The 25,213-nt window shown below is 35.9% G+C and overlaps 1 protein-coding gene across 1 annotated transcript in view; it reads left to right on the forward strand.

The window, feature by feature from the left end:
• Positions 1-25,213, forward strand: part of LOC123310923 (E3 ubiquitin-protein ligase MIB1) — a 610,270-nt gene that overhangs the window by 97,066 nt on the left and 487,991 nt on the right. The window contains exon 5 of the mRNA XM_044894636.1: positions 3,807-3,958. Coding sequence (XP_044750571.1) covers positions 3,807-3,958 — 152 coding nt within the window. The remainder of the gene's footprint in view (positions 1-3,806; positions 3,959-25,213) is intronic.

Here is a 25,213-nt window from a genome sequence, read left to right on the forward strand (position 1 = left end):
TTAGTTTCTCAAAAAAAGACGACATGAATGGTACATTCATTTTCCTCGTTGGGTTAAAAAGTTGTAGTTCAGGTATCAACAATTTCGCCCAGCCTGTACACTTGAAGAATTACATTAATCAGTGTTTTTAAAATCCGTTAAAAAATTAAACCCTTTCAGAGGTTGTGTGAGGGTGAGTCGTGCATCCTTGGTCTGTGTATTTACAGAGTAGAACTGTGTTCTTTTGCTGCTGTCGTATTTTTTTTCTCTTTCATTTTAGATTATTCTCGGTCAATTTTTCTTTCCCTATTTTCCTCCAGATTTGCTCCCAGCCTGGTCCTCGGTCTCATGGTTCTTCGTTTTTCGTTGTCGTCATAGTTTACATTTTCACTTATACCAGTATTTCCATGGCTTTCCATCCTTTCGTAGATTCTTTTTGCCAATTCTGCTCTTCGATTGTTGTGGTTTCTGTCATCTGTCTTTTCTCTTCGTTCTTGTGTACCATTCTGCTCGTGCTCGCTCGTCTAGTAGACTGGTTTGGCTCGTCTGACTCGCAGTCGTGTTTGTTCTATCATTGTCCACATCATCTGAGTTGCTTGTCAAGTTTTGACTCTCAAGGATACGCTTCATTTGTAGGCTGGTCGTCACCCACATAACTCATTCTTTGATGTACCGACAACAATTGGAGCCACTCAAGCCATAGGCAAGTAAGGCTCGCGCGTTTGTCTTTCGGCTAGAACTATCGTCCACATTACTGGCAAGCCACACGAGTTACACGACTACGACTAGTGTGGACAGGCCTTTAAAATTTCATTCCCGTATGTCATAGTTAGTCTAATTATCGCTTTGTTAAGTTCTAGGTCCCGTTTCCTCTTTTGATTCTTCTTGCTTTTCTTGACGTTTCCTCTATGTGTTTATCCATTGTTATTTTTAGATATTATTTGACTTTATTTTGCCATTCTATTTCTTTGTCATTTATTTTTAACTTCATCTTTGGATTATGTTTCCTGTTTTCATATCGCAACATTATGCTTTGACTTTTACTTTCATTTATTTTTATTCCCCATTTCCTGTAGAGGGTGGGTGATTTTAAAATATAAACTTCCCCTACTAATCGAGGAAACAATTTCTAAAAGGCCTTGCATCAATTTTCAGAGACCTATTTTACCGAAATAATAAAAAAAAACTCATTTCATTGCCTCAGAAATCCAAACGAGTCTTTAAATAGATCTGCTGCAGAAAGAGAGATAACCCGTATTTGAATAGAGAAGGAAACCGAGGGTGTTTTTCTCTAGTTCGTGGGGAGTTGCCTACACCAGGATTCCTTTCAGTTACGTGTTCTTTCTTCAGACGATTTTTTTTCGTCGGTGTATATCAGGATTCCGTTGCTTGATCTTTTTTTTATATGTGGATTCCGAAGGATTTCCGATGGGGGATTTATTTCGCGTGCATCGTAAAACTCTCAGCTAATACCGAAATCCTCGAAGGCATGGGCGATGCAATCACTGCGAATCAGGCGGAGCCACCGATCGAGAAATATGATGGCATGCAAAAGAGCCTGATCGAATATTCGATGAACCGAATCAACAATCTTCGATAAATATTTGCATACTCCATTTGGAAATTTGCATATCAAACGTAACGAGGCCTTATTTCTACCGCTATTAAATTTTTTTCCACGGAAAATGGTCTTTTCGTGGCAAAAGGCTATCCTCGACCTATGGAGATTGGAATTTTAATTCCTCCGAAAGCTATTTCATCAGACTTTCTTTCCCCTTGCTGGATGTGTCTGCTGTTATTTCCATTAATTCGGCGAAGACTCGAAATGGAAAAGAAAAATTCGATTTGTTCAGTTTGTGCGCCCGTAGATTTATGTTTATTTGTGTGGAATTTGTTGGAATTCAGGTGGGGAAAATTCCCCGTTGACATTTCGTGCTGTAGTAAGTTTTCAACTGGAGTCTCATAGTTGGAGAGCCCAAAAGTGAAATTCGGGATATGCTCGAGCGGTTCAGATTAATTTGGTGAGATACCTTGGACCCTGTAGAGTATCTCTACCCAAAATTAGACCTGTATATCGGGGGTATTGTCTAGGATAGCCTGTCTGAATAGTAGAAAAAATGATCATTGTACATAGTCGAGCGTGTCAGATTAAGATGTATGTGGTTAATTACATGTTGAGAAGTAAGTATACACTCTCCTAATAAGACAATTTAAGAGTGAAAACGTGTGGAAGAGCGCCAAACTTTCAACTTTTTCTTACTTTGAAGCTAAAGATTCGAAAATAATTTCGTCCGAAACAATTTTTTCTACGTTGGAACGTTTTTAGATATACAGGCTCCTCGCACTTATCACCCTCTAGCTCTAAAACGGTTGAGAGTATGTAAAATTGCTCCAGACAAAAGTTGTATAGAATTTTATTATCAACAACTTTCATATTATGAACGAAAACGATTAAAGGTACAGGAAGGGAGATATAAAAAAATGCATTGTTATCATCTTCAAACTGCCAAATTGAGAAAACCCCCGCCGATTAGTGTCAGATGAATGAGTCAACACGTCTGCAACACCAAGATTAATCAGCTGCATGAAAATCTGATCCGCAAGAGTATGTACAGGATGGGCCAAATTCGTTGTCTACAGAAGGGATCTCGAGAACCAGAAGAAAACGGATGACACATTCTTGAGCTTTTTTCCCTGATTAATCCAAATATAAAAACAGAATCGGCCTATCATTTTGGTTATAAACAAAAATTGGGAAATTGCCATCTTCAATAATACTGAATTATTTGCTTGTTTCAACTCGTAATCGTACATAATTTCAATCTTTAGGCACTTTTCTATGAGAAATTCGAACATGAGAAAAGCGAAACCTCCTTCAGAATAACAAGCTAAATCTATGACATTACACATCTATCGATCTTTTACACAAAGTTGCATTCAGCCAAAGTTCCCAGTTTTTCGCATTTCATAGATACTTTTTATTTCAGAATATCATACTACACGAAAATGGTGTATTTTGACAGAAAATATGAAGAATTCTTTCATTCAGACCATTCAAAATGGTCAGCGTTCAAGTTACTTTTAAGAGTTGGGTTCTTTGAATTTCTGGTATTTTAATAGTATATAATGGTCATAATGAAGACATTGGCATATGTGGATGTGTCATAATGAAGAAACTGGAATATGTGGATGGAATTTTGTATTCGGGGATGATTCATCATGCACATCAATTAAAAACTACATTCCAAAAATTATTCCGTTCGATTAAATCTTTTGTGAAATACAACTCAAAATTACATTTTTCAGTGAATATTTCACAGCCTTTACAGCTTTTCAACCAATCCGAATTGGAAATTTGTAAAAAGTGGCAGAGGAAAAAGTGTTTCTTTCGAACCCAGGAATCTTTTGTTAACATATATGTACAAATCAAAGACTCATCCTGTATAGCTTTGGATACACCACAGTTGCATTCTGTGTGCGTTTTAGAGCACCAATTGACATGAGGCTCTTTTTGTGCCCTTAACACCCAAATGTTCCATATACCTACAGGGTGTCCTGATTTAACGTTCATGCATTGTAGGAGGTCCTAAAATGCACCCCACTAGTGTGGCTCTAGAGCCTCGTATGATATGATGCCTTCTTGAATATCCACAAGTTATTGAAAGCAATATTATATCCTCAAAAATATAATTTCCAATGCTATTGTACACTGGAAAATCCTCGGTAACTGCTTTTCGAGCTACTCGCACCTGCTTCATTCTCTTGTATCATTGCTTTATTAGCTGCCATCTATCTGATCTGAATAATAAATAGGCTCATTTTTTCAGGATCTGGAAGGCGACACCCCCCTGCACGACGCGATCAGCAAGAAGAGGGACGATATGCTGACTCTGCTGCTGGATCATAACGCTGACATAACACTGACGAACAACAACGGCTTCAACGCACTACACCATGCCGCTCTCCGGGGAAATCCAAGGTGAGCGCTTTTCATGTTCGTTCTAGGGCTGCGTGGGTGGGGGATCAGAGATTATTGCCGGTTTTTCACCGTCCCGACGTGTTTGTTCCGATACTGCTAAAGATAAATAGCCCGCATGATTGATTAGAAAACAAACTGTTGTGGGAGTAATCTGGGGGGTTTTGCTCTTGGGACATTCGCACCTGTTGAGGTACCTACACGCCTGTATCATCTTTTATTTGTTCTTGCTCCAGTTCAGGTTGAAGAGAAGGTTACTTTCCGATATATCTCAATATACGAGGATATATCGAAGAATTTCTTATTTCTTCATATTTATTCATTATAACGAACATACAACTCTCCTTTACAGGCTTATAAAAAAAAAGGGTTTCATACCTCTCTAAAGCTCCACAGGTTCTATCACCTCTGCGTTGAAAGAAACTTTGAGGGATTTTACAAGGTGCATCTACATCTAGGTACATCTAGTTTTTAGTTCACGCGAGCATTTTGCGTTCGTTGTCGGGGTGTTTTTAGAAAAAAGTGAATCATTATAGCCACTCAGAGAGAGTTCCGCACAAGGTATGGTTTGCACTCCACAGATCCAGTCCCTGATCGAAACAAAATTTTGAGTTGGGTCCACAACTTGAGGACCACATCATTAGCTTTTGGTTTTAAACGTGAAGGCTCATCGAAAAGGAAGAGAACCCCTGAAAACATCGCCAGAGTGAGGGAATCCATTGTGCAGTACCCAAGGCACATGCGGCTGCTCTTCAAATTTCGGAAAGAACCATGGGATGAGTTTTACACTGCGACCTCAAGTTACACCCGTACAAGATTGCTGTGGTCCAGGAATTGTCCCCAGCTGACTGGAGAAGACGTCGGGATTTTTGCAACGCGATTCTCAAGTCAGTGCCACCTACTGCTGTTTTATGGACAAGCGACGAAGCACATTTCTACGTTTCGGGGTGCGTCAATAAGCAAAACTGCCACTACTGGGCAGCCGAAAACCCTCGTGAGCTCCATCAGAGACCACTTCATAGCGCAAAGGTTACGGTTTGGTGTGCCGTGTCCGCCATTGGGATCATAGGCCTTTACTTCTTTGAGGAAGATGGTGTTACAGTCATCGTGACGTCGAAACGTTACGTGCAGGAGTTTCTGCGTTCATAGATTGAGGACTACGGGAAAGAGCACAACATAGAGGACTTCTGATTCCAGCAGGATGGGGCTTAGGCCTATACAGCGTTCTCTTGAGATTCTGCGGGACATGTTCGCTGGACAAGTGATCTCCCCCTTACGGCAGGACATTGCGTGGCTCCCTCGCTCGCCAGATTCCAGTCCATAGGGACTTCTTCCTGTGGGGTTAGGTACCTCAAAGCTGAGGACTTCGAATATCGCCCTAGGAACCTTGAAGAGTTAAGGGTGTCATTTCTGGAAGAAATAATCAGAATTGATGGCAGTATGCTGACGAGAGTCGTGGAAAACTTCCGCGAAAGACTCCAAATAAATATGCATTACTCGCCAAGGCCGTCACTTGGTCGATGATATTTTCAAATCATAGGTGAAGAAAAAACTTGAATGCACAAGCTTTCAGAATAAAAAATAATTCTTAAAATGTCTCATTTCGTTCTATGTTCATTTTATGTTCTAGCTCATTCAAATGTGAAAGAACTAATTGCCGCACCCTTTACTATCCTAGGCCTTCTGAATCGGGGTGCTTCTGATCGAGGGTGGCATTGTGTCTTTCTGAATAAACTGACCGGAGATTTCCGCACGTGGATGCATAGTTTCAGCAAGATTTTAAAATACATACTCCATTCACTTCCATTTTAGCACTCGGTTGGCCGAAAATGTGGAGTTATGACGCTTGTAAAAATATTTTTGGGTTTTAAATCAGCGCTATGTTGTCCGTTCTACGTAAAAGTCTGAGTAATTACGTAATTTATCACAATGTCGAATCACTTATACAAACTGATTGAAGGCATACCAAATCTAGTTATTTGCATGGAAAAACGAGGTAACAGTTTTTAAATATGTTTATTTCCGCTTTGGAAAAAAAAAATAGATTATTGACACATAATATGCAGTAGCTTGAGGAGAGTTAATGTTGGTTATCTTCTTTGGCTAAAGGTTGAATACATTACATCAGTTGTAGATTTAAAAAAAAAATCAACCCGAAGATGAAATGATGGGGTTAGGAATAGGTATCTCTCGAAGAAATTAATGGATAATCACAAAAATGTTAAATTCTTCGACAAAAATCATCTTGCATCATTGGAAGTCGAACGAATTAAAGGAATTAGTTTCAAGGCAAGAGGAACTTGCACATAATTAATAATTAACAGAACAACTAGCTCAATGGCTGTTTATATTCAATATTTTGATATAAGAATAATAATAATTATATATTTATTGATCCCTCAAGACATTTACAATGTATAGGACAAGTCAAATGAAAAATAGAAAAATTAATTTTCTGAAACTTATTCTACGATGACATTTATCGAAAATCTTGTATTACCTTTTCGCATTCGTTCACCCTAAAATAAAATTCTCAAATGCTACCATTTTTTTGGATCTCTCAATGGATGGAAATTCTTTGTCATCCTCTTCATTCACAATCTTTCTGATTGTGGAAACATTCAGCCAAAATATGAGTAGTTTAGATTCAGATGAAACATTATATGAATTCACTTTCATTGAATATGTTCGCTTCCGTCTGATATATTGTAGATATTGGAATATCAGGTTACCTACTATTTGAATGAGCGGATCTGAATTCTTAAAAGCACTCCAAAAAACCCTGTCTTCTATCTTTTTCAATCACTTTCGGCATTCTTGTGATATTCATTTATATTAGTTGTGGCAACGGCGTTATGACATTAATGACAGTTCATGAGTGCCAACCTTACTCTGTTCTAGTAACTAAAACTTGAGAAAATTATTTCATGGCCAACCGAGTGCTGAAATAAAATTGAATGGAGTATATATGAATTTCTGTTGCTTATGTGGTTATGGATGGAGTAAGCTGTCAACGTCAGTTTGAACGTAGGTGTTCTCGAAGTTTATAACTGTCTACTGCTTATGCTCTGTGTGATCTTATTGGTTTGGCCGACATGGCGGCATAAACATCTCTTATAGAGGGCACAATAGATCTTAAAGTCGCAGTACTATGCAACCCCCTTTAAAATCTAGGGTCATTATGTTGCTTGCCTTGCTGATTCACACTGCCGGTTCGTCACTTCACAAGACGTGAAATTATATATTACTAGCTGACCCGGCAAACCTAGTTTTGCCATTTAAATTATTTCTAGGGTAGATAATAATAACTAACTCATCGTGATTGCTCGATTGGCCGTAAGAAAAAGGAATGCCTTTTTTTCTGTTCTGTACAATTTTTTTTGGGAATATTTTGTTATATAAATTATAAACAATAATAAACACAACAAAAAAAGAATTGTCCAATTTGGTGCGATCGTTTGAACAATAAAGCATTTTGAAGTAAACCATAGATCCTCTTTTATTAATATAGACGAATTCAACCAGCTATATGTTGGAGACAGTTATTTTTCGAATTTATCATTTCCACATGTGAACTTCCACATAGGTACATCATCAGAGATTAATCTTGTTTCATGTGCTTGCTGTATTTTCCCTCTCGACGGCCAACACAACTTGCGAATTTTACGACTACTTCGAAGAAATAAATCTACATATCTAGCCCGTCTCACGGTAAGATGAATTTTCATGCATTTTCGGTCATACGTAACCCATCGACTGTTAAATTTACATAACGTCTGGAGCCCTCTTTCCCGTTCTCTCGGTTCCCGAATTCAATCTCCCGTATCAGATTAGAGGGCACGGTCCGTTCCTTTATCTCCGATACGTCCCGAATAACGACGGAATTCTTTGGAAATTTTAATAAGAAAATTGTCTGAAAACGTGGAGATTGCCAAGTTCCGCATACGGTCGTCCGATGCGGCCCGCAGATATGGATTTATCTCCGAGTCGTCGGAAAAGGCGGCTTATTCGCGGAATGCTCGTGACAGCGGCGTCGCCGAGACGTCCCTCTCGAAAATTGTCATCTTGGAATGAGCCCCTGAAATTATGTTAATGCAGGCTGCCGTAATTGCGCGGCTCGAAACGTCGCATACAACTGGATGGCTAGACCCCCGCCATTTTGGCACAATCGCTCAAAATCGTATCGCATAATGTGAGACTTGCTGAAGCCGCTCGCTTCGTCGGGCGTATTTATTTTAAGAAATGGGTAGACAGAAAATACACGGTGATTCACCGCGATGGCCTGTTAGACGTTCATGGAAAACTAATCACAATTTTGTGCTCAAAGTTTGTATTTTGAGGTTATCGACAATGAACTTTCTCCCATTTGAAATAAGATAGTAGATCTGAAAGTATTTGCTTTCAGACCTACTACTTTACTACTATAAGAAAGTAGTAGGTCCGAAAGTAAATACTTTCTTATTTCAAATGGCTCATCTGGTATGTCTGTATTGTTAGATAGCTGATTTGATAACAATTTCAACAGTAGTCTTTTTGTACCTTGGGTGAAAACTCAACGGTTTATGGGGATTATCATAAAACAACTGTTGGGAGTACACAATTTTTTTGCATATTTTTGCTGGTTTTTCTATATTTATAATATAATGTAACGTTTTCTTCACTTAATTGAAACGTCCGACTGATAAAGATTATTCATTTACACTTATATTAACACTAATTACTAACTATATCACTACTATTTATTTCCACTCGCCGCTTGCACTATAAATTGTACTGTCTTTTCCTGCCCCTCCGCTGGGCATATATAGGCTCCAGAAACATTCTCGCGGTGTCCAGTACTTTCTAGAAAGAAGCTAACGCCAGGGCCGGACTGGTCACAATAACTTTCACCATAATCAATATTTCGACTTAGAAATGACAGGTTTTTTTTTTGTCTGGATTGCAGAGACTCAGTTGGACAAAAGCAGACTTTTCGAATTATTTTAAATGATAATCAGGGCTCTACAATGAATGATACATAAAAAATAACTAAACAGATTCAGAAATCGGGCCAGAATCAACAACAACTGGCTAAACACTGAAATACGAAAACAAGACATATATAAAAATATTTTATATGACGTTCAGCACACTAACAAAGCAATAAATATGATAACAAACAAATAGAAAATAAAAATAATAATTTATCTTTAAGTATACTTTTAAAAAAATAGATAAATAATAAATAATAGTAATAAATATATAGAAACCATTCACATTTCCAGTTGGTCTTTATTATCATCTCAAAAAATAACAAAACCGAAGACGAAACAGCAATAGACATCACGGATCAAAACTTTTGTAGGTACTGAAATATGTGGAAAAGATTGTCAAGAAAGAAAAACGAGTAATGTGTGAACCCAGCAGAACAAGATAAATTTGAATATTTGGATGTTACATTTCGAATTCTTGGTATCACATCGAAATAGGCCGTGTGTTATTTTCAATATCACTTCCTGTGTTAATTGAATTCTCGTCCCTCTTAATTTTCAGCATTTCACAAAATAGCCTCTTCCTTAAATTAGTTTGAGTGTCCAGAATAGTGACACTCTCAAACTCAAACTCAAACTAATTTAAGGAAGAGGCTATTGTGTACAATGCTGGAAATTAAGAGGGACGAGAATTCAATGAACAAAAGAAGCGATATTGAAATCTTAAACACGGCCTATTTCGATGTGATACAAAGAATTCGAAATTTAACATCCAAATATTCAAATTAATCTTGTTCTGTTGGGTTCACACATTACTCGTTTTTCTTTCTTGACAATCGTTTCCACATATTTCAGTACCTACACAAGTTTTGATCCGTGATGTCTATTGCTGTTTTGTCCTCGGTTTTGTTATACTTTTGAGATTACAATAGAGACCAACTGACAATGTGAGAAGCTTCTATATATTTATTACTATTATTTATTTATCCTTTGAAAAGTATACATAAAGATAAATTATTATTTATTATTTTCTATTTGTTTGTTATCATATTTATTGCTTTGAAAGGGTGCTGAACGTCATATACTATATTTGTATATATGTCCTGTTTTCGTATTTTAGTGTTTAGCCAGTTGTTGTTGATTCTGGCTCGATTTCTGAATCTGTTTAGATATTTTTATTTATCAATTATTGTATAGCTCTGATGATGATTCAAAATAAATCGAAAAGTAGTCAGTTTGTCCAACTGAGTCTCTGCAATCCAGACCAAAAAGAACCCTGTCAATACCAAGTCACAGTCTCACATTGGTCTTTTAAATTGACCCCATAATTAATGTTGACAGTTTTCAGTAAATTAACACTCTTTGCTCTCTGGACCGAGATTGTATAGGATAAAGACAGGGTATTTATTATATGATCATAAGTTGGTAAGTCAAGTCGAAGATTGTTTAAATACAACCTAGATTTTTCGTTATTTTAGTTGATTATATGTGAAAAAGGGGTGCCATATACCCGAATGAATCCTCAAATAAAAAATTTCAGAATTTAATAAGGAAAAACAGCAATTTCAAATTGCTCGATCAGTCTGAAAGGAGCCAAAGAAGGAAACTAAAATTCGATGTTTTTTTATTTTTGTCTTCACACCATCCCTGTTCTACTATGAAAGTGAAAAAAATTCAAATTTATCGGGTTTTTTAGTTTAAGTATGTTATACCCTTTCTCACGAAACGCGAATTCCGCTAGATGGCACTATATGAGAAATTTTTCCAGGTGGAAATTCATAGAAGAGATAATTTCACCTCGGGAAGTCAATGACATTAATGAATATTTGTTCTTCAATGACAAAAATTTCAATTTTTTTTCGTTTGACGAATAAAAAATTTCTGACTTCGAATTTATTTTCAGTTGCCATCTTCAGGGCGTTGTATCTAAGTAGGGGCTGCTCGAAAAAAAAAACAAATTATATGAAAAAGCGAAACTATTTTTTGGCAGGCAATCAACTTTGAAATTTTCCGTAACTAATTAATACATATTTTTTATATCCCATTGATTTTTGTGCTATCCTTCCCTTTTATTTTCATTGCATATTCCAAATTTAGTCTGAACGACATTATGTTTCATGTTGATAGTTAAAAAAAGTTTTGTATTTCGCAAATATTTGGAAATAATTGGAGACCGATGTGCAGATGAATTCAAACAAGCGAGTAATTAAAGCTCTTTACATCATTGTTCTTGTTGTATATTCCAACTAGAAATCCTTTGTGTATAAAAACCTTGCCAACTAGTACCCGCCGAGGGGATCCTGTACAATGATGTATACATATGTGTGAAGGTCCTGTACGACCAGTGGAAATCTCTAAGCACACTTGTATTCTCCCCATATAAAATCGGCATTCGCGCCACTGGTAGAAAAAATTCTGAAGGCTGCCATAGGATCACGTTCCAAGGATGAAACTGTCGAGATAAGAAACATAGTATTATGCCAAGTGTGTAATAAGAAACGAAATCGGACTATTGGAAGTCGGTTGAGGTCATATTACGCCCGTGTGGCCGATTTTGCTACAACGCGCTGCTTCCCATCTGTAACGATTTTATTGACCTGCGAGTTCGAGATTATATGTTATATCCCTCGGAAATCTGTACAAGACAGTTCAATCTTCAGTATCCTCTTTAAAAAAATTTCACAATGATATAAGACGCCGATGAAATTGTGAGAATGGGTATTTCTTTACAAATCGACGGGATATTTATTTGGCCATGATCGGTCTGATATTACTTTTTTTTCTTCATATTATATTGATATTAAATCTTCAATAACTCTGTCCGAAACGTTGGAAAAATGATTGGAGATTCAACATCAACATAATAGCTTTCACAAAACTTTCCGAATTCCTATTATTCCTATTATCATTAGTGGAAACCAAAGGAAATTGATAATCGAAATAATTTCATAAAATTCTTGAAAGCACGGTGCTTTAAGTCAACATACCCCTACCTTCGTTGGTCCGTTACCTTGATTGCCTGAAAGCAACGTGCTTGAGAAAACTCAATACTCAATATGCGAATGTTAGGTAGTTGGAACTACTCCACCTATTTTTGAGTTCTGAATTGAAATACGAAGATGAAACTTACCGCTTCAATCGACTTATTATCTTTTCCAGAAATTCAAATTTCATCAATGTCCTGAGAGTAAAAAATCTAAAGGTGTCAAGTCTGGCAGGCGTGGTGGCCACTCAATCGGTCCTGTATATTTATTGACGAACACTTTAGTGGCAGTATTTACTTGAATCTGATCGAAAAAATTATAGATTCGTTAATAACAGCAAGTTTAGAGAGTCTGCTCGATGAAAATGGCAATATACTGTTACAAGAAGTCCTCATTCACTTCCAATTAGATAATGCTCTATCTCTTACTTTCACATATTGAGGTAGTACCCCACTGATCATTTTTAAGAGCAACATAGATTGATAAAAGAGAATATACCTCATACAGGGTGTTTACAAATTAGACGTGAACCTTGGAGTTATGTTAGTATTTGCTGTCCCTTGAGCCATATTTATTGATAACCAAAAATCAACAGTTTCCGAGATATTTGAGTTCTTGTGTTTTTCAAAAAATTTCTCACCTCACTTAATTTTTCGTCAATTTTTTCTACGTTGACTAAGTTTGATGATATGTTTGGATTATTTTCATCAGAAAAAGATATGATGCGTAGGAAAAAAACAAAACTATTCTGTATAGTCCATTCAAGAATGATTGACATCTCGGGTGGCTATGGAAAATCGAATTTAAGTTGGTAATAGCCCATAAGTTACGATTTTGTGTTGCTGAATTCAGGTTGGTATTATGAATGAACAGTGATCATCTATGAGTGAATCTATGCACTGTGCCACTGACCAAAGATAATTTGAATTTTGTACTGCTATTTATGTCCTTAATTCATTCGTACAAATTGGAAACATTAATCTATCAATTCTGAATGCAGATTAAAATGATATGGATTTGAATATTTCTTCTTTTCAAATGCTCTAGGTTATATTTATTTATTCCATTTCTGTGATTAAAACTAAAGAAATTATTGAAGCTCTTTTATGACCAGACATTAAGCTGCGTCTGGACTTTCAAGACCTACTGGGATGTCAATCATGCTTGAATGGACTATATTAGATGTTGAAAAAGAAATAGTATGATAAATTTGGATACAGACCATTTGACCTCGTCAGAGCAACACAACTCCTCTGCGATGGAAAACGCTTGGAATGGAAATTAAAAACTAGTAGTAGCTTCTGAGTATTATCAAGTACTCGAGCGCCATGTAATATGCAACAAGATCCAGTTTAACCCACAAATCGGAACCCAGACTATGGCATAATAATATGTACCATATTTTCTCGAACGCGTTCCGCGTTCCCACCTCCTCTTTTCTCTCACGTATGCTGTCTGTAAGAAGCAGTCCTGCGTATTGAAATGGAGGAAATATGGGACATATGCCATTGTCTTCGTCTGGGTTCCGATCTGGGGGAGGGGTTTGAACTAGTTCTCCTTGCACACTAGATGTCGCTCGAGTACTTGACAATACTCAGAAGAGTAGTTTTAGGGTCCGACAATTCCATCAAACGTTTTTCATCAAGCGTTTTCCATCGGAGAAGGAGATGTGTTGTTGTGACGAGGTCAGATTGGAGCATCTGCTCTTCTTCGATGGTACGTTCTCGCTCTCTTTTTCCTGACGATGACAAATTGGGTAGTTCGATTCAGATCGTCAAACTTGTTGTTATTCATATCAGTAGGTGTTGTGCATCTGAAGTAATTCTTCTTATTAAAATATTGTAAGACGTTTTTATTTGGAAACTTGGATTTTACGGAGAATGAATGATAAAATGGGTTGTGGCGAATCTTCATCTGGGAAATTTCATTTCTTCACCACTTTGAAAAAATTTGATAAAACCAAAATTGAAGCAATGTAATGCTTCAACGTTTCCATGGGAACTTTTCGTCTTATTTTGAGTTTCTGATTCATTACCATTAATCATTGGGCAACCTGAACATATTACCTATGCCATTTAGGAAATCCATTTATCAATTGTAATCAATCCCCTGAAAATTGTCTCGCATTCGAGTTGGTGATATCGCCGAGATAATCCTCGTGAAATTGCATGAATTTGAGCGTTATCGACCAACTGAATTCTTAAACCTCGGGAACACTGTAGTTGTTCGTGAAGGGTCCATTACCTTCTAGCCTTCCGGGAATCCTGAGAGGTGGGATGTATACGGACTTGTTCCGAAAAAGCTGGGATAATACCTTGGAATAGTTCGAAATTCATCACCATCAGGAGAGGGTTCAGCCGTAGTTTGTTAAGATTATCCCGGCCGGCCATGAAGTTGGGATTTCGCCGGTACAAATTATTCCAGTCACTGATTGGTTTGATTAACATCAGTCGGAACATCGGATGAACAGCGGAAACGCGCTCGGGGAGACTTTGATGAAACGACTACGCTATGTCACAGTTCAGGAAAGGGTACGGATTGAACCCACTCGGATCGAGCTATAGTACTCACGCGACGGATGAAATGGACCGACGGCGGAGTCTTATGCTAACGTCTTCGCTATTTGTTTGCCTTAAGGTCTCGGCTCGCACGAAATTATGCAACACTACGTCTGGGGGGTTTAGCGAACTTGTTACCCTGGCAGTCGCATCAATTTTGGGATTTGTCGCGAACAGGTAGGTACAATGAGAGGATGTTGAGAAAACTGACATTCTACGATCAAACCAGGTTTGCCTGCCTTGTCTTGCTCCACTTCCATTATTAGATAGCACATCCTCGAAAGAATAGCATTGTAGAAAAAGAAAATGCAGCTCTTGAAAGACCGAAACCTACTCTTTAGTGGGTATTTCCTGATGTGTTTACTTCTACAAAACACCTCAAAGCAAATCATTTCGTAAAAATCTCCTAGATACAATATTATCATCATCTCAAGTTCATGTCGATTCCAATGGAGTTGAAGTTCGATACTGTAAGGCCTCATTGATTACAATAGTTCAGTTCTTCAATATATTCAGGACTATCTAAGTAATTAATTGGGAACATTCGACAAATTAGGTGAATGTGCATCTCCTGGCCTACTTCTATGTATTATCTATGGTCTTCTTACAATGGGGAAAGCTTTGTGAAGTTTTCATCATTTGCATCCTTTGAGCGAATCTTCGATTACGACTATCTTGTGAAGATGTAAGTTTTAACTACTTTCCAGGATGAAATCAACTTTTAGTCAATGTTTGAGGACATACGAGGATATATTAAAAAATTCGTAGCCTACTATAGAACCAAACACAATTTCAATGTCAAAGTATTTTATTAATCAACATATTCTCCTCTTAATTGGATACATTTATTACAGCGAACCTGCTCTTTAGACCTTTCATAAAAAAATGTTCCTTCTTGCTCTGTAAACCAGACATTCACAGTTTTCATTACCTCCTCGTTGGAAAAAAATTTACGACCTTTTAAACTTTTTTCAGTTGAGGAAAGAGATGGTAGTCGGATGGAGCCAAATCTGGCGAATAAGGGGGGTGTTCGAGTAATTCCAACCTTAGTAATTCTAGTAATTCACACCCTAAATCACGAATTTTTTCATAGCGACATGAGATTTATGTGCAGGGGTGTTGTCCTGCAAAAACAAAACACCTTTGTATAGCTTTCCGCGTCTTTCCTCTTCATTTTTTGTCCGTAGAGTGGTCAGTAATGTCGAATAGTAGTAATCTCCGGTTATTGTTCTACCCTTATCCAAAAAATGATTCTCCATGGCAATCCCAAAAAACTGACGCAAGAACTTTTCCGGAGATTTTTGGACACGAAACTTCTTCGGTCTTGGATAACCAGAGTGTCGCCATTCCATCGATTGTTGCTTTGTTTTAGGGCTGTTATTCTCGAGCATTTGAAATATATGGTGAAACTCTGGAAAACTCTGCTATTTGCTGTTAAAAACATCACAACGTTTTTCGATGCGTAAGATCACATATACATAATTGCAATGCTCGAGAATAGCAGCCCTGGATCGTAGAAATGTACCAAAGTCTCATCCATAGTAACAATTCGGTTCAAGAAATCTACATCGTTTTCAAATCCAGCACAGATCGAACGCGATGCTTGTACCCTTGCACGCTTTTGGTCAACATCCAAACATTTGGGGATCCATTTTGCAGCAATTTTTCTCATGTCCACATTGACGTGAACTATATGATGAACGCTTTCGTATAAAGTATTCAGTGCTTCAGATATCCGTTTTAGCCCAATTCGACAGTCTGATAAAATCATGTTATGAGCTGCATCGATATTTTCGGGGACTGACACAGAAACTGGCATTCCCGATCGGTCACCATCTTCAATGGAAAATTTAGGTCTTTTGAAGCTTTGAACCAAGGGTATTAAGCATATCTTCGTAGCTTATCTCTTAACCCTTTTAAATACAGGTACTTGATGATGGCTCGATACTCTAATTTTTCGTTTTCCACAATTTCGGTTGACATCTTCTTTCTTTTGATTTATTGCGTAACTCTGGTTTACTTTTTTGATCTCAAACTTCACAATGACACTTCTAATGAGTTATTGTTTGTTGCTATGGTAAGGGAATAATTTGTTCATGCATGGAACTGGTCTAGGCTAACTAGATATCAATACATCCTCGTATGTGTCTCGTTCTTATAGCATAGTAAAGTTTCTGTATATTTCAAATGAGTTACGAAGAATAGGAGGTGATTTAACTAACCTGGATATATAACATAAAAATGAAAGGATTTACACAAAAAACAATTCTGTTTTCCCCAGAGAGGACTTTTTCCAGTTGATATAGATATGAAGTTCGATAACATTCCCACAAAATTAATTCAGAAAATCATTTCTGATTTCCAGTTCAACTTGGACAAGTTTTCTTAGCATCAATGTTGTATATTTAGCCATTGTATATAATGGAGAAGGCAAGATGTCATAGTTGTTGCTCTCCATATAATCAATTTCCTTCTATTATGATCGTGTAAAGAGCCAAGAAGTTCGGATTCAAAAAATATTGCTCACTTTTATTAGCTGATATGTTTGGAATTTTTTTCATAAATACTAATACTCCATGACACACAATAATTAACATAATTATCACACTTAAATTCAGTTTCGACAACCAATCTTCAAAATTCAGGAAAAACAACTATCAACTGAGAGAATTTAGTTGACGAAAATCCCAAAATCCCCTTCAAAAATGACAATGACTGCATTAACTTTTTAGTTAATGTTCAGGATATATATTCAATGGTACCACAGTAACTCAACGACACCTTATTTACTCGTAATATATCGAATTCCATCACTAAGGCCCGTTACTTTCAACATCGAATAACTAAATTTATTCGGTAGACAAGTCTTATCCTTTAGGCCCGGTACTTTCACGTGCGAATAAATAAATTTATTCGCATTTATTAAGTCTTATTCGTAAGATTAGTAAAAATGCAGTCTTTTCACTTTCAGATAGTGTTATTCATCGAATAAATCTGTCATTGAAACTTAATTAGAAGAGTTTATTTGTCATAGATCGAATGTCGGTACGTCATTATTCGTTGAATAAAATTTATTCGAAGGTGAAAGTACCGGGCCTTAGATGAGTAAAATTGCTGTATTTTAGCTAACAGATAGTTATTCATCGAATAAATAATCCATATTCGCCGAATAAATCTGTCGTTGAAACTTACGAATAACTGCAGGTTTACCCAAAGGTCAACAACCTTCAATTGTAAAACTGGGTGTCAGAGTTTATTTGTCAAATATGAACATAGATCGAATATTAGTACGTCATTATTGGTAGAATATTTTAGATTCTTGATGAATGGTTATTCTTTGTGTGGTTTGCACGAAATATTTGCTTTCTAGTTGGAATTATGACGATTTTTTATTCTACAATAAGGTTTCTGCTGATCTTACATTAATCAGTGAAGAGTATTATACCGTGTTCTTATAGAATTGTTATCCGTCAAATGACTTCATGCGTAGAGCATCGAAATAAGGTATCCTTCAGATTGAAAATTATTTGACAGATACTCATTCACAATCATAATCTATGTTCACAATAGTCAAATAGTCCAAATTTATTCGAAGGTGAAAGCATGGTGAAAGTACCGGGTCTAAGTCATAATATGATTAGCTTTGAGTTCCTGATGCGTTAAATACAAAAGTATTTAAAACATTCGTTATGGCTTCAATAATGAATAGTGGAAATAAATGGAAGGTTCCTGTTGATTCATATGTTCCGAATATTTCCGTAAGTATGGGTTTTTATCGGAATATGCGCCGAGTAAGTTCTTTTTATTTAGAGGACGGCATCTGCTGATTTCAAATTCGTTAGTATACCATCTACGATTATCTCCCTCAGCTGGATGACAATCCATAAAGAATCTGACACACAATTCTGAAGGTTTTACAGTGCAATGCTTAAAATACCTACTTTTTCAAAACTTTTGCGATATGAGGCCTTTTAACATCTCAGTTCATGAGCACTCTTCTTGCTTTTGGATGATAAGCATGGATTTCATTTATACTTCTTGTGGAGTAAGCCCACATAAATGAGCAAAGGCCTTACGTTTGACTTTGATCTTCATCGACTATAATGCCTTCAATTTTTTTCTTCGAGTTTTTTTTTACTGTCCAGATAGAGGCTTTTTTTCAACACTGAAATCACCAATCTTGAAACGTCGAAAGCATACCCTTCATGACTAATCAGTTGTAGGATTGTTACCATAAACTTCCACAAGCATTCGAACTAATATTTACAACCTACATTGGTTGGAATTCAGTCGAATTCTCATCGGAGATGAAAGCGCAGTGGACGATTTGTTACAAGAAAAAAAAAAACGCAACTCCTGCGGAGCCTGAAACCGAACTTCAAGACCATTGGAAAATCTCATCTCGTTGCGCCCGAAGCTAATATCTTTCAACATCACTTGTATTTTCTGAACCGGAGGTTTTTCATTACCATTTGACACCGAAACCTACGTCCTCGATGATGGATCGTCCTTCGAGAGATTGGAATACTTTCGAAGTAATTTGACGGTTGGACGATCCGTTCCCAAGTTTTGAATTACTATATGGAACGATGCGCAGCCTGTATGTGATCGTTTTGCTCAATTTTCTCGAGTGCGTTATTACTTTTCACATCTTCGGTCACGCGGTGAATATTTGAAATAGAACCATATAAATTGACTAGGAAAACTAGTTGAACTTTTTGAATTTTCTTGTTGTCGTATGTAGAATCCAGCTATTTTGAATTGTGTTATTTGCCTCGAGATTATTAATCGATTGTCAATAAGAAATACTCGTATAAAGATCATAATTTGATGGAAGAATGATATTCTGAATGCTCCTGACGACTGAATTCTTGATTGAGGAAAATTGACGTTTACCGTTCAATCAAACGTTGATTTCCCGATCAAGCTTTGTGAATTTCAAATTTGAAGAGTCAGCCATATTTATAAGAATAAGAACAAGCTCCTTAAGCCTCAACCGTATTAAAGATCGACCATTAAAATTCATGGTTTTACCTCCAGTACATTTAGCAACAAAAGCCTCATATACCCGAGAAATATTAACAAATATAATGGAATTTCGAAATTTTGTGTTTCTTATTCTTGTGTTCTCAAATCGCAAAAAATATTATTCCACGTATGTACTGTCCAACAACATTTTGCGCAACTATTTTCAAATGGAATCAATCTTTATTAATTTTGCTTGTTCATTTGTCAAAGTGTTTGTGATGGAATATTAAGTTTATTCTACATTTTTGAACTCACTACCATATCCCAGATGGTGAAAAACCTTCACACTAAACAAAAGTAGCTGAAAGTTTGACTTTGAATCTTCGAATTTGATATAATGCTTTAGACTGAATACATAAAGTCCAACAACCCAAACGTTATTTTCAAAAGGATGTTATAAATCTTATCTGGATGAAATTTTCTACAAGAATCGAGTATCATCCGTCGCGTTTGTGAAAAATTACTCCTCATAAAAGCTTGCCAACTGTTTGGCCATAAATCTCGGTGCGAGTGAAAAGTGAAGTGTAATTGGCTATTCAGAAATAAGAAGCGGCAGTTTAATGAGAGGCGATTAAATAAATCTTATTTTAATTTTTTTTTCGTTATCATCAAGTAGATCTTGTGAAGAAAATATTCATTTTTCAAACATTTTTCTGTTTGAATTCATACTTCTGTATAAATACCATCTATTTCACACTGAGTAATAAATAATATTCAATTTTTTTGCAAAAACGAAACGAGAATCTCTTTGCTCTTTCCTTCTGAATATAAACAGGGTGTCCGCGCCATGGGGCAGCGGTCGAATACTCTAATTCTATTAACTTTACAAAAGAGAGTTTCAAGTAAAACTTTCCTCTTTTTGAGTAGAGCAACTTTTGAAATTATTTAGAACTATACAAATTGTTTCGTTTCTTCTGCACAGCTATCAACTTCTTCATTTTAAATGGAACACCCTATATATTTTTACATTTTTAAATTCCTTGTTAGATTTGATTATGGGTTTGATAACACAACTATGCCTGAATTCTCAACGGTTTTCGAGAAATTTGACTTTTTATTAATATTTTGACAGTTTGAGGTCCTTACATAAAGGACTATAGCTCCGTCCCTATTCTTTGTAATTGATTCAAATTTGGATTGTGTCTGGTCAATAAATGTTACACTAAATATTTTCTATGTGAATAACCATATTTTATACAGGGTCCACGAAAACGTAGATCCATTATCACAACAGAAATTCATCAAAATTTTAATTTTTTTTTAAATGGCAACCCAGTTTTTTTTCTGTTCATTTTTTAAACATTTTCGTTTCGCTTTTAGTTGTTCAAAATAATGAACAGAAAAAAAATGTGTTTCCATTCAAAAAAATGAATATGCTGATGAATTTATGTTTTCCCCAGAGAGGACTTTTTCCATCTAGTAAGATGATATACATATACATATACATATACACCAAAATCATTTAGAAAATCATTTCTGATTTCCAGTTCAACTTGGACACGTTTTCTTAGCATCAATGTTGGAGTTTTAGCCATTATATACAGGGTGTTCCTAAATTGAACGTACAAACGAAAAGGGGAGATTCCTTAAGTGATTTTAAGAAAAAAAGTCTCATAAACATGGGGTCGCAAACTTTTCGTTTTCGAATTAACCAGTGTTGAAGTTTGAATTTTTTTCAAGTTTTTTTCTCATAGTATCTACACTTCACAAGATATTCAACTGAAATTTGGCATATATATTACATTTTAGAGTTCTCACCACGTGACATGGCAATTTCGATAGAAAATCTGCAGGGTGATATTTTTTCTGGAACACTGCCACCTGTTCTTCTGCAGAACTTTTTTTTGGTGAGCAACTGTTAGTTTGAAAAAATGTAAAAAGAAGCTTTGTTCTTATACTAAACTTTTCGGTCGCTTGTAGTTTTGTCGTATCTACCAACGATTTCGAGAAAAAAAATTTTGAACGATTCTCTCGAAATCCTCGTGAAAATCCAAATTATGATGGGAAGGCCACTTTGTAAGCTGTGGTGAATGAATTCAGTGTCAGTTTTTATGGAAATTTTCCTGATCTGCAGCGATGATTCATAAAGATTCGATAAACTCGTATAATCAACACAAACTTCAACACTCTGTATCTCGAAAACGAAACATTTGCGACCCCATGTTTATGGGACTTTTTTTTCTTAAACTCACTGAAGGAATCTCCCCTTTTCGTTTGTACGTTCAGTTTAGGAACACCCTGTATAATGAAGAAGGCAAGATATCATAGTTGTGGCTCTCCATATAATCAATTTCCTTCTATTAAGATCGTGTAAAGAGCCAAGAAGTTCGGATTCCAAAGATATTGCTCTTTTTTCAGCTGATTCAGAACATACTCTGAATTTTTTTTATAAATACCAAAACTTCATGACATTTATTGACTTAAAATTGATGATAATTGAATCCAGTTTCGACAACCAATCTTCCGAATTGAGAGAAAACAACCATTAACTGGTAAAAAAGGATTTATTTGACGAAAATCTCAAAATCCCCTTCAAAAATGACAATATCTGTATTAACTTTCTATTTCGAACTGTCAACACCATGTCGCTGCAATCTTCCTTTGAATTCCCAACTGCATATCAATCCTCCCCCATGGAATATCATTGTCGAATTCGCTCCCGAAAAACTTCTGAATGTAATGAAAATAACAACAGTTTTTTCTTACTTAAACTCAAAGTGATCATTGTCCCAAACAAACTGAGTTCCAGTGGACGTTATTGTTTCAATCGCCTTTCTTCACCACCCCGACAATTCTACTCTGATTAAAATCAAGGAACGTTGGCCCCTTAAGCTCGTACGACCTCGTCGGTCGAAAATTTCGGCCATAAACTCAATAGACGACATTGAAAGGATTTCCTTGTAGTGCAAGTTTCTCATTGGACGTTGTCGAAGAGAACGGGTTCCGTTGGGGTAATTCCCCGGACTAGAAGTTGCAACCACTTGCTGCTGTTGATAGTGGGATGTGGTGCAATTCCCTGTGAATTACCGTAATAAAGTGAAATCTCCCGATTTTGAGAGCGCATCAGAGGAAATATAATTTCGGGGGATTTGCTAGCGATGGAGATGAGGGCCGTTCCACGAATGGGCTTAATTATTTTTTCGCTGAGTTCTTATTATATGCTCTGTGATAAAGCTAGACGGAAATATGATTTTTCTTCCATGCTATAACAAGGGGTAATAAAACTCAACGTTGAAGATTGATCGTTTATTGCTAGTAACGACTACAGTCGCAACTGAAACACTATCGAAAATGGAATTTTCATTTTGTCAAGGAAAGTTTTAATTGATGTCAAATTGTATTATCACGTTTACTCCCACTGGAACTACTCGTAAAAAAAAAGTTTAAGTACCTGTGCCTTTTGACCGAAAGAGTTGAAAAACTTTTTAACACTACAGATCTGTGGATCTTTGTAAGATAGGTGTGGATTCAGTTGTAGCCAATTTTTCGAATTTCACAGATAGAGAATATGTATCTCCGGAACTTTTACATACCATAAATGTATAGTCCATTCAAGAATGATTGACATCTCGGGTGGCTATGGAAAATCGAATTTAAGTTGGTAATAGCCCACAAGTTGAGATTTTGTGTTGCGAATTCAGGTTGGTATTGTAAATAAACATTGATCTATATGTGAATCTATGCACTTACCGACGGTTATTTGAATTTTGTACATCTGTTGATGTTCTTAATTTAATTGTACAAATTGGAAACATAGTTGTGTCAATTTTAAATGCCGATGGATATTCTGCAAATTTAATATTTCTTATTTTCATATACTTTTCTAGGTTATTTTAATATATTCTAGTTCTGTGATTGAAAGTACAGAAATTTTTGAAAATATTTTGTGACCAGATATTAAGCTGCGCCTGGACTTTCAAGACATACTGGGATGTCAATCATTCTTGAATGGACTATACCAGAAATTCAAAAAACCCAACTTTTAAACATTAGTTGAACGCTCACTTATTTTACGGTTTTGGAAAATAAAAGTATTTTTCATAGGTTTTTTTTATAATGCGCCGTTTTTATTCATATTAAACAAAAAAAATATCTCTAGAATTCTATGAATTTTTCATTCTGGCTGAATGCAATGGACGAGTTCAGGAACGTTTGCCAACCTTGTAAATAATAGAAAAAACTCTTTCAACGAAAACGTATTTTTTTTAATTATATTTGTGCCTTTCGATTGCTTTCATCATTTTACAATCCTTGCAATCAAATTCAAGTGATATGAAATAAAATTCATATTGAATTTTCAAGGTGAGTTTTGACATTATTCAGGGGTTTTTTCGTTTTTCGTTATTCATATTTATGGTTTCATCCATTGATTAATAATTTATTTATTATTAGACTATGGTTTCATCACAGAACGTCTTAACTACTAATGTGTTTGGTGATGAAACCATAAATATAATGCACAAAACACGAAAAAAACGCCTGAATATTGTCAAAACTCACCTTGAAAATGCAATATAAATTTTCTTTCATATCACTTGAATTTGAGAGCTAGGGACATTACAAGGATTGTAAAATGATGAATGCAACCGAAAGACACAAATATAATGTAAAAAAAATACTTGTTAATTGAAATAGTTTCTTCTATTATTTACAAGGTTGGCAAACGTTCCTGGTCCCTACTTCACATTCGTATGACAGTTAAATGTCACAGCGGTTTCAGCGAATTACTAGGTAATAGAAAGTAGCACTTATTATATTTGAAATTCTATTGTTGAATAGGATATGTTCGAATCTGGTAACTTGTACTAAATTAAATGAACAAAGATTGGTAATACATGATTACATATTGGAGATGAATATCAGAGCTAATATGGGTGGTTGAGAACTGAAATTCCTATCCTTATCGAAAGTGAAATTAGAAATGAAGGAGAGAATATTTCAATATTTATCGCCAATGAAATTGCGGTAACTCATTTATTGTATTATAAATACTATTATACTTTGTCACCAAATAGAATGGAAAAAGTGAGTTTATGCTTGGTTTCCTCATATAATATTTCAATTCCTAAATTTTTTCACTGGCCGAATCGGAAAAGAGTGCTTCATTTGTCCTCAAGAATCTACTGTTGAGTTATATTTTTATGTCAAAGACTCACCCTGTGTGTTTCAGAAGTAAATTGGGTTTTCCCCAACAAAAATTAATTTCATATCATCGATTTGATTAATTTATTATAGAATTTTTAGTATGACACTAGAAAAATCTCCGATTTATTTCGAGTAAGTGAAGTGAAAGTAAATCGTTATTCGAGCAGAAATCGCCTGGATAAGTGTATTCTTTTCTGTTTTATTATAGTTTATACGTTGAAATTTAATCGCTATTATGGTTACGGTTTTTCATTAGATTTTGCGGCTACCAAGAAACTTACCAAGATAGAAGACATTTTCTGGTCGCTAGTAGAAGCAAAGTTATTTTTAGGGGATCAACATATATCTGATAGAACCATCACGGCTGCGGATCTTCTCAAATATAGGAAATTGTTCGATTTCTGATTCCTGAACATCGAATCGTTGTTGGCAAGAAATAAAATATATATATATAGATATGTATTTATATTGTATTCCCTTCGAGGCACGTGATCCAATTTTCTTTGAATATCGGTCGCAGCTAGAGAGAGGAAGAGAGAGGGAAATCCCCTAGGCAATGCATCATCGCGAAAA

Source organism: Coccinella septempunctata, chromosome 4 (assembly GCF_907165205.1).
Source record: "Coccinella septempunctata chromosome 4, icCocSept1.1, whole genome shotgun sequence".
NCBI classification, from domain to species: domain Eukaryota; kingdom Metazoa; phylum Arthropoda; class Insecta; order Coleoptera; family Coccinellidae; genus Coccinella; species Coccinella septempunctata.